This window comes from Benincasa hispida, chromosome 9 (genome assembly GCF_027475165.1).
Source record: "Benincasa hispida cultivar pf3 chromosome 9, pf3_genome.v1.1, whole genome shotgun sequence".
Taxonomy (NCBI): Eukaryota; Viridiplantae; Streptophyta; class Magnoliopsida; order Cucurbitales; family Cucurbitaceae; genus Benincasa; species Benincasa hispida.
Window position 1 is genome coordinate 15,705,111 of NC_143486.1, and position 11,768 is coordinate 15,716,878.

General features: G+C 28.7%; 1 protein-coding gene and 1 non-coding gene across 2 annotated transcripts; both read right to left on the bottom strand.

Moving 5' to 3' along the window:
- Nucleotides 1-219: 219 nt before the first annotated feature.
- On the bottom strand, nt 220-383 carry LOC120087472 (U1 spliceosomal RNA). The gene has a single exon (XR_005484612.2). It is a non-coding gene; the product is annotated as a U1 spliceosomal RNA (small nuclear RNA).
- Nucleotides 384-1,500: 1,117 nt separating this feature from the next.
- LOC120086736 (serine carboxypeptidase-like 40) lies at nt 1,501-9,829 on the bottom strand. The gene is made up of 6 exons (XM_039043522.2): nt 9,013-9,829; nt 6,882-6,989; nt 5,842-6,116; nt 3,470-3,942; nt 2,241-2,346; nt 1,501-2,039 (listed from the first exon to the last, which is right to left on the bottom strand). Exons 1-6 carry the CDS (start codon nt 9,431-9,433, stop codon nt 1,878-1,880), a joined length of 1,545 nt encoding a protein of 514 aa, XP_038899450.1. The 5' UTR covers nt 9,434-9,829; the 3' UTR covers nt 1,501-1,877.
- Between the last annotated feature and the right edge of the window lie 1,939 nt (nt 9,830-11,768).

Below are 11,768 nucleotides of genomic sequence, written 5' to 3' on the forward strand. Positions count from 1 at the left end.
GTACAGAAGATACTGATATCATCACAAGCATCCTCATTCGCTGGCACTTGCTCTCCACTCAACCCTAACTTTCATTAGATTAAATAAAATTAGAATAAATATATATTACACATTATATTATAAGTGAGAAGAATTTTCAGACTTTTTAAAGACTCAAAACGGAAAGCAGTTGACCAAATATCAATTAAGATAACGATGAAAACTTTGAAATACAAATTAATAGGGGCCGCGCGAACGCAGGCCCCCACTATCACAAATTATGACGTAGGCTCTGCCACATTGGACAGACCTAAGGTAGGTACCCCTCCGGGATGTGCAATGGAGGTCACCAACCTAGGCTATGGATCTTCTTGATCGCCCAAAAGCCCCGTCCAGGTAAGTATGTTCCGACGCTCTCCCTACATTTCCTTTTATACGTCATTCCCGCTGCTCTTTTTATACATTCACCGATGTGGGACAAACCAAAACTTCCAAATAAATTAACCCACCACTTCCTTGCTTTCTCTTCACCTACTCGACTAAGCCTCCCTGTCTGACCTTTTTTTTATTATTATTATTATTATTATTATTCATTTTTCTCCTTTTTCTTTTTTTTTTGGTTACACAATTTGTTTGTGAGGTAGACTGAATAAGATTGGATGAATTAGATGAAATAGGTGAACAACTTTTCGCAAATAAGGCAGCATTGTTAATTTGAGGAGTAAAAACAGAGATGGATGTGCATTGTTCAACTTCTCGAAGAATTAAGGAAAAAGCTCTTTGAATCGTATGCTCAGATTTCATGAGATGCAATTGAGTACGAATTTGAGTAAAAAAATCATTCATGCCCATTAAGAAAAGCATCATATATGTAGTCTGAAAGTAATCGATAGGATACTTTACTCCACCATACAAACAACGACCACAAGAACAGATTGGTCTGTTGGAAGCAAGTTGGTTCCACGGAGTTTTCAGTTTCGCACAATAAGTCGTAACAGAGTTATGATCTTGTGTCAAATTCGAGAGTTCTCCACGAAGTTGATTCTTTTTCAGGTAATGTTGTCCATACTATATTGAGATAACAAGTAAATAAAACTTGATCATTTTATTAATTGGAGAAAAAGGCTTTTATATAGCCAATATTACAGGAGCAAGAATAATAAATTTACAACAGAACAACAAACTAACTGATATTACAAAAGTCGTGCTCTAATAAGTATATATTGTATGGATTATTCTATTTGAATGCTTTCGACAGCTTTTAAAGTTGTTATTTCTTAATATAATTTTTTATGAATAAAAGTTGGATGGATTATAATCTTGGTTATATCAACTTGTGTATTGTGCATGTATATTGAATTTTTTTTTTTTCAGGTTCATGCATAATAATTCCTTTTAAGTTTGATGGTTATCACAAGTGAAAGGTAAAAATACTTGATTTTTTTTTTTTTTAAATTTTGTCATATCACATATCGCTTATATAGTTCAACAATTACAAGGATGAAAAATCGAATCATTGACTTTGAAAATGATAATCGGTACTTTATCTACAAAGTTTTGTTCATATTGATCACATAATTTAATAGTTGACAACAAATAAAAAAAAAAACTTACATATATATATTTTTAATTTTACCATGATGAATATTGCATTTTGACATTAGAATTAGTCTTTTTTCATCAAAATAGTCAATTATAACTAATAAGTTTTTCTTGACTAATAATTTTTTCTTACTACATCCATCTTGAGAAAGTAAATCGGTAAAAGAATTATCCCATCACATTCCCTCAATGAAGTTTGTGAAAAGGGAATGCAACAAGAAATAGATAAATAATATAAAGGACCACAATTGAAAAATATTATGGATGGTAACTTAAAGATATTGACATAAATAAGATTATGTAGAACGACGATGTGAAGAAGGGAGAGGAGAGCCTTGAAGGAAGTGTTTGATGAGTGCAAGTGCTCTTCTTGGCTGGTAGCTTGGCACTTCATGACCTGCTCCTCTCACTGTTGCTAATGTCAATTCCCCTTCGTATACTTCCGCATATCCTCCAACCTAAAAAATCGACATTCTATTTCACTCACTTCTAAAGTTATTTTCTTTACTTGTATATTAAAATAGCTTAAATACCGAATTTCACACATGTACCAGTTTATAAACACAAGTTTAAGAAATGTGTACCAAAAAGTTAGTAGCGTAGAATGCAGAAAGTTAAGGTAAAATTTAAGAGGGAAATAGAGTAATGAAAGTACGTACCTCATCAGCAATGAACCAAGGGTACCAAGATTTCTTCACAGGAAGTTTCATTGAATCGATAGAATATTTGGTAGAAGTAATGGGTACTCTCCCATCAAAGTCACCACTGCACCCAATTTTGTAAATAATTAAGATATAAATAATTATGATGGTCTTAAAAACTAAAAACAACCTTTCTTTTCTAAGTATATACCAAAACATTAAAACAAAAAGGCTTAAATTACAAATCTAATCATTTTTAGTTCAACAATTGGAGATTCAAATATTTGATGGTTGTTTTGTATTGGTCCATGTAGACAACAATATGGTTGTTTTATTTTGTTCAACAATATGAAGGATGGTTGTTTTAAGTATTTGAACCTTTAATTTTGTGTCTAGTAGGTCTCGGTTTCTTTAATTAAATGTCTAATAAGATGATAAAATTTAAATTTTGTATTTAATAGAACTCAAAAGTTTTCATTTGTGTCATTAGTAGATCCGTGAATTCTTAAAAATATTTCGTAGATAAAAGTTTCATTAAGCATAAAATTAAAAATTCAAAGATGTATTAAAAAATATATATATATTAAACAACTTGTTAAACATTTTTAAAAATTTAGAAATATATTAAACATGAACTTGAAAGCCTCAAGCCCATTTAGTAACTATATATTTTGTTTTAGTTTTATTTTATTGAAAAAGAGTAAGCCTATTTTCTCTATTTTACTATGATTTGATCTGTTGTAACCATGAGAATTAAATTCATGGCAAAATTTCAAAAATAAAAACATGTTTTTACAATTTTTTTTAAAGATATTAGTATAAAATAAATAAGAAATTTAAAATAGAATAGTATTCATAGATTTAAGACTCATTTGGTAACCATTTTATTTTCTTATTTTTGTTTTTGAAAATTAAGCTTATATATCATCTACATTTTTTACTATGATTTGTATCTTTTTTAAGTACAATGGTTGAAATTTTAGCTAAATTTCAAAAACAAAAACAATCTTTTAAAAGTTTTTTTTAATTCTCAAAATTTGACTTGATTTTTTAAACTAACGGTGAAAGGTTGATAACAAAAAATAAATTTTAAAATAGAAGTAATATTCATGAACTTTAATTTTTAAAAATAAAAATAATTACCAAAGGGACTTTAATTTTTAAAAGCTAAAAAAAATCAAATGAGCCAGCAAAACAACCCTTAAAAAACTCGCAAAATCAAAATCAAAGGAAAAGAAAAAGGGTACCTGAAAACCCAAACTCGTAAGCCAGAAGCCATGAACTCTCGCAGCAGAGGAACAACAGTGGAAGCACTATCGGACCAGCCGCTCATGACATCGCTACAAGGCTCCCAATCGTAGGAAAGCTTGGTGACGTTGGCGTGCATCGCCTTCTGAACGTCGGCTCGATTCAAGTAGGCGTAGGTGTAGTAATCGGTGCAAGGATCGAAGTTCATTACCGTCGCTTTCCTTGGGACGTTTGTCAGGCTGCTGTTCCGACACAAGGGATAGTAGATGTTGTAGATGTCCACTACGCCTGTGTTCAACTCCACTATGTTCGAAGCGGCTATGCACTCCGGCCTCTGCACCGCCGCGTCTGACGTGAAGTTGCAGTACTTCTTTATGTCCTCTGCGGTTCTGTCGGCGATTAGTGCGTGGCTTGCGAAGAAGTCGTACATTCCGAATTGGTCTGTTTCGTCGTTGATCACTGCGTTCCCAATCTGAAATTAACCATTACAAGTAGTAAAACAATAATTTTTGTCACTTTCAATGTTTTGAATATTTTGATATTATACCATTTTCTGCCATTTCAAAATTTATAAAAATAATTTTAACAATCTCAAAATTACATCCTACTAAAAAAAAAAAATTACTTTGTTTTAACTCATTTGAGTCTTACGATTAGACACCCTAAATTTAACAACTCATCAAAACAAACAAATTCAACCACTTATCCCAAATATCTTAAAAAAATCATTTCAAATGGTGTCTAAATCTCCATATTTAGGACAAGAGTTATGAAGTCTTAAGGCCCATAGTGTAAGAGTTATAAAGCATATTTTTTTTGAAACTCCAAACCCCATAAGATTATTGGTAACAAAAATGTGTTTGGAATATATTTTCAAGTGTTTAATTTTAAAAATAAGTCATTTTGAAAAAAAATTAAAGTGTTTGAAAATAACTCAAAATAGTTTTTAAAGTGTGTTTCAAACCGTTTTTATCAAATGTGTTTAAATAAAAATGAGTTTTTTGAAGTACACTTTTTTTTAAAGTCAATCTAAGAATCTAGTTTCCTATATACAATGAACCTACAATGAAAATCTTAAGCGAGATTTTATATTTGTTGGACCGTTAATATTGATGGAAAGATATTTTCAAACTAAACGAGTAGTTAAAAAGTTGGAAGAAAAAATAAAACGTTTGAATGAGGAATAGAAATGGAGGACAAGTTGTTTCGAAGACCCTTCCGTCAAAGGAAAGGGGCCCTAAGAAAAATATTAGTTTAGTTTTCGATTCTCCTACCCTTTGGTTTCTTTATTTTCTTTATCTGTTTTCCTTCACGTTTTTAAATATGAAAACTAAAAAATATATTTATAAAATTATTTTGTTTTTTCGAAATGGATGGGTTTAATCGAAAAATCGAAAAATTGAAAACACATAGTATATAATTAATATAAAAACAAAATATTGAAGCGTATAAAGTAATGTTTTCAAAATTAAAATTCTCAAAACAGTTATAAGATTATTTCAGTTAAATTCAATACTTCTATGTTCATCTCAACATCAGTAATATTGAGAGGTTGAGTAGTTATAAAATTTCACAAACTTCGAATGGTAATAGATCAAAAATAAAGTCTAAGACTGTAATCGCATAACGAAATTTAGAGGTCATTTTTTTAAAAAGGAAATTTAGAACTTAATTGAGGTCATTTTTAATTATTATTATTATTATATTTTATACATATAATTTTAGAATGAAGAAATCAATAATTTGGGCGGTGGGGCAATCTCCTCCTCCCTCCCATGACTCACGAGGGACTTTTTTTGGTGGATAATTATTAATTACTGACGTCAGATTGTGATAGTTGGAGTTGTGTGTTCTCATGATTCGCCATGGATCTTAAATCTTAAGTGCAAACTTCTATTATTATGAAACCAGCGAGTGCCTACGGATATTTGAATTTTCAATTGCCAAGGAAAGAAATAGTCAAATAACATATATTTTGTGGTAGTTTTATTTTTTTTAAAATTTTTTATATGGTAAAAAAGTGAGAAACATATGCGTTGTTTACACTTAATCATTACTTAAGAAATATAAAATTTGTCTTATTCATCTATTTTAAATATTTAAAATCAATGCGATTAAATATGAACGGAAACAAAATATTCTAGATCATAATTATTTTTTAAAATTTTTGAATTTATTGCTTTTAAAAGTTAGATAAAATAGATGGATTAATCTCCCTAGTAATCTGAGACTCTAAAGATTGAAACAAAGGGATATCCCTAAAACTCTAGTGATGTTGACTTGTTTGTAGACAAGGTTAGGTATTAATTTTTCTCAAATGTTATGATTTGCAATGGACCCTATTTAGTTAGAGAGAGAGAGGTGCACTTACAATAATGCCTTTGAGATTGACAATATTTCTTCCCGCCTTCTTATTGTGTGAGAGAATGGTGTGAGCCAGTTGAGGGACGTAGTGGCCGGCGTAGCTCTCGCCGGCGATATAGAAATCTTGGTGCTTGTATTCCGGGAACCTCTCCAGCCAGTTTACCAAAAATACGTAGTTGTTTTCTGCCGTGCTCTTGTCTCCGTTGGTTTTGTAATCCGACGTTGTATTTGAGTACGAGAATCCAACTCCCGTTGGTGACTCCAAAAACAACACATTTGCAGCTACAACAATAATCAAGTCAAACGAGTTGTAATTTTGTTTTCTAATTTTTAGTTTTAAATTTTATATTTATTTTCTCTCAAAACTTCTCAATTATTTTTATAGAAAAACAAACAAACCAAACAACAAACTTAGCCAAATACTCCCAAAGCTCTTCACATGGATAGGAGGGAGAATACTACCTAAAAAACCTCTTTTCTTTACTTTTAGGTAAGAGTTGATAACACAAAAAAGCTTTCTAAAAATTTTACTTGTTTTCTCATAAATTCTATAAACGACATTCACATTTGTTAAAGACCTAATTTGACTTTTTAATCAAATTCTAAAAACAAAATGTAATTTTTGGTTTTTTAATTTTCAAAATCTGACTTAATTTTGAAAAGGGAGTAAATAAGGTGATATAAGTTTAATTTTCAAATATATAAAAAAACAAAACAAACAAAAACAAATGGTTAAGCCTAAAGTGTTATCATTAGTTTGTTCTACTTCTATCTATAAACAATGAAAAAGTTTTAAATTATTTTTAAAAAAGAATAAATAACAAGCTACACTCTTTCATAATGTTGCAGTGTTATCATAGAGTAAAATTCTAATATGGGGACCTCAAACTATCATTTCGTATCTCTTTTATTTTTTTTTTTAAAATAATATTGCAAATTTTTCAAAAATAAAATAACTTTAGAACACATACTGAAATTGAGAGGTAAATAATCTTACGAGTTAATATTAAAAAGTAGATATATAAATGTTAAAATAATAATCCGTACCGTGATTCCATGAGAACCGATTTTCGAAGAGGGTTTTGCCGTCGCTACGAACACGGAAGGGACCGAGTTCAGCCATTGCTCCATAGGCAAGAGACGAACATCCAGGCCCTACACATTATTTCCATAATCTTATCTTTCCATGGTCTATGATGTTTTTTTTTAAAAATATATATACAATAAAAATCAATTTTATTTTTTTAAAAAATATACATGTCAATTATATCTATTAATGTGACATTAATTTACTGGTATTTATTCTTAACTTAGACATACATTCCATGTGGCTTCATGTGCACCAATGATTTAAACTGTATTTATATATAGAGTTGAGTATATATATTTAAGAAAAATACAATAACAATGCTAAAATATAATAATAGTGATAAACTTACCAATTTTGTTCTTTCAAAAAATACATTTTGATGAACTTCACAAATTATGCATGTTATAACGCAATTTATATTTTAATTTAAGCAATAAATAGATGTTTTTTTATCTGTCATTGTCTCTTTTCCTTGGGTGGGGGTGGGGTACAATTTGGCTTCTTGTGTTAGGACATTTGTTTCAAAAAAGAACAGATAAGTTTTAAAATGGGTAGAAAACTGAGAGTGAAAATAATTGTCAAGTTTAGCTAAATAAAAAGAATCCCTTTTTGTCCGGTTTAATTGATTTTGAATATGCTTATTTCGAAAACATATTTTTAATCGACCAAAATCAATTTCAATAAATCAAATTCAGTTTAAAAATATAAAAGAAATATATAGATTATATTTGATTGAATTGGTGGAATTTTTTTGACCAATCTTCAAATTGGTGATTCCATGATAACCCGAATGCCTCGAATAGGGTCTCCAACCTAACACAACCCAATCAGAATTTTGACCTTATATATTTATTTACATTATTATTAATGTAAAATACTTAATTTTGTGTAGAACACGTATTAATAACCTAAAATTTCGTAAAAATCAAATGTTAAATATCAAAGTTCAAGATATCTCTTTTAAATTTCATAAAAAAAGTCAAAAAAATATATATGAATTATAATGTTTATGAGTTATATATATATTAAAAATTCGAGTTGGGTTAAGTCAATTTGGAGTTTTAAAAGTATAATCCGGACCCGACCTAACCTGAAAAAAACATAAAAAACAACCTCAACAACCTAAAATTAAAACTGACCTAACCCAATCCTTATAATTTTGGATTTTGGATTTTCTGGTCATTTGAATACTATTTGGAATATATTGTGGAGTATTTTGACAACCACTCAAAATAATTTTTGAAATATATTTTAAACTAATTTTGAAAATTGAGTTTTCTGAATATAGGTATATTGAAAATTATATATATACTAAAATTAAAATATTTCAACAAAAAAAACATGGAGTAAAAATCATGAAATTAATAAACAGTTATATCCATATGATTCGGTTTCAATCATAAAATTTTTCATTTCATGTACAAAATGTCTATTAATATAAATAATTAATGGATTGCGTATTTACTAATTCAAATATTTCTATATTTTTAGTTTTTTATAATTTTTCCGAAAATATCTATCTAACATAACAATATCTCCATTTCAATAAATAAATAAATGCAACTCCCAGCTCACTGGGGGGACAGAGAGAGAAAAGAAGAAGAAGAAGAAGAAGAAAAAAATAAAAATAAAAAAAAAATAAAAAATAATAATAAAAATAAAAAACAGCTCACCATGCATGCCGAGATATTCTCCTCAGAGAGAGGAGTCAAAACAGTTATACTTAATTCTACAATTTCCCCCTTTTTTTTCCTTCCAAAAAATATCTATATAAAAAGCTATGCAAAAAGAATAATTAATAAAATAAAAAGAATTAAAAGCAACTGAACTGCGAACTCGTGGCATTTAATTAATCAAGGCTGAGGAAGAAGAAGAAGCCAATAATACGTGAAGAAATAAACTGATCACAGCTTCCTTCTTCTTCTTCATCACTTTCATTCTGCTCTCAATTATTTGGAGAGAGAGACAAAAATGGAGATAGGATGTTGAAAGAAATCGAAATCCACAACACAAAAAACCAGAACCACTACTCAAAAAATCGATTAAATCGATCAATCTGATGAAAAAAAAGTTCAATTAAACGCGTACCTCCATTGAGCCAGAGAAGAAGCGGCAACGATTTCTTTTTATGAGGAGTTTCAACGAAGTAGTAATAGAAGGCTCGGCCAGCGGATTTGTTCACCGTCACATATCCGCCGTACTGCGACAATTTAACGTTCGCCGGTTGTCCTGGTAGCCGTTCGATTTTGTCCTGCCGCTTCATTCCGGTTTGATCGTAAATCTCAACGCTCCGTAGCTCATCGGCGTTTTGATCAGCCGCTGATTCACTGTAGACGAAAAGTTCCGACGAAACATCCGCTGCGTTATTTGAGTTCTTGAAGAATTTCGCTTTGTACAGAGCATCTAGGGCTTCCTTCTGATTCTTAGCCTCGATTTGAACCGAAAACAGGAAAAGGAAGAAGAAACAGAGGAGAATTGAAGTACGGCATTCTGAATTTCTCATTGCCATTGCGAAATGGATCTCTGATGAAATTGAAATTGAGAGAAAGAGAGGAGTTAAATAAGGGGAAAGATTTGGGTTATTTGGAGGTTTTGGATTTCTGGATCCAGGCAATATGAGTATCTGTAGAATCTTTGGGGAAAAAAAAACAAGGAATTAAAAATGACGAAAATCAATGAAGGAGTTGAAGAATCGTTTTGACGAGCATGAACGTCGGATTTGATGAAAATACACAAAATTTAAATTAATTAATTAATTAATATATTATGAACTAAATGATTGATGAAGAGATGAAATGTTGTGTCACCGCCAATCATGTTGCGCCATGTGATGCCGAGTGAATTTCGAAGATATTAAAATGGAAGGATCCATACACCAAATTATTAATGCCTGATGCGACAATCCGGACCGTACGATTGGAAATAACCGATTTATCCCTTCCAATTTTTAAATGCCAAAACTGCAAATGGAATTTTCCTTCCCAATCCATATTTTATTTGATTTCCAATTTATATTTTTTTTTAAAAAAAAAACATAATCTTTTTGAAATGTTCATTTTTCTAGAATAGAAGCATTTTCAAAATATACTTTTATTTTAGTTCCGAATTTTTTAGAGAAAATGTGTTTGGTTCCTAACTGTAAATGTATATTTTTAGTATGAACTTTTTTTTCTTTTTTAAATGAATTTTTAGTATGAAGTTTTAAGAATATATATTTAAAAAGTCTCTTAAATAATTTTTTTACTTCAATTAGTTTATTATAATAATTTTTTACGTCAATTAATTATATTATATTTTAAATTAGAAAAAAAAATTAAGAGAGAATAAATGTAACCAAATAGTTATTTAAAATATAAAGGGGTGTTTAGGGCAAAAATTATCATAAGATTATAATAATTACCTCTTTTTCAGTAAATACTATTAGCTACCATAAACACTATTTCGAACCCCCTATTTGTTATAGTATTTACTATTTACTATCGTTTTTATCATTTTACATTCATCGTTTTTTTTTACTGTTTACTATTTCATTCTCAAACTAAAATAGTTTACATCTCAAACACTTACTATTATTTCAGGACTTATTTAACCTGTTTTTAAAAAACTTAAGATTAAAATAATTGTATATTTCGAAAATTCAAAAATTGAACACACACTTTTAGGTTGAGGGCTAAAAATATACATTTGAAAAATTCATGAATAAAATGCACATTCAATATTTTTTTATTTTTTTTTGAATGAGTGATTAACATTTCACCGACTTCGGATAGTTTTGGTTCCATTTATATGTTAGTAAATTATAATTTATTTATTTTTTTTTTGTCAAAATGAGTATATTCAACTAACATAGTGATATATTGTTAACCTCGAAGTCGGAGGTTGGATTCCTTATCCACATATTGTAAAAAAAAAAAATGATTGATATACAGTACAATAGTAAAACATAATGATATAGATAAAAACAATTATCATGATTGTTGAAAATTCAATAGGTATAGAACTTAGAATGTGTATGAATGACTAAAGGTATTTTGTTTTTCTTTTTTCTTATTTCTAATTACTCTATAGTACTTTAGTACTTTGTATATGTGAGAGATTTAAATCGTATAAATAAATGAAATCAAGTTGGTTTGGTTTAACTTTTGAAGTGTTTAATTTTGAGAAAATGATAGGTAAATTATTTCATATTAATCCTATCTCATTTTTGTTAAAATTAAAATGCATACAATATAATAAAGTATAAGTTATATATTATAATTGTTATACAGAATTTGTTATTTAAACCATATTTAAAATTTAATTAATAATAATCAAATATTTAGTCAGTAAATTAGGCTAATCTATCCAACAATATTTGAATCGTTATAAAATGAGAGCTAAAGAAAAAAAGAATAGGTAGAAAAATGAGAGAATATAAGAGAGAAGATGAAGAGTTATATATAGATGTAGCATATGTTATTTATAAATGTATATATGATCGCAATAAACTAACATAAATAGGAGATAAAGAAAGTAAATAGACATGTTATATGATAGAGTGTAAAACTTAGAAATATACACATCTAATTAAAATATTTTTTTTTTTGAATTTTCATAACATGAATAACTTTTGAAATAGAGTAGTGAGATACTATGTGCAACCGCATAAAGTTTTAAAAGAGAATTTAATAATACAACTTTAATATTGACTAAGAAAGTTTTAATTTTTAAATAAGTCATGAAAAAACATTAAGAAAATTTTGGAAGTTGGGTGAGAAAAAATAATGGTTATTTAATGGAGTATAGAATGTATTATAAAAGAATATATATAGACTAAACATGTATAAAAAGAAAATATAAATTAA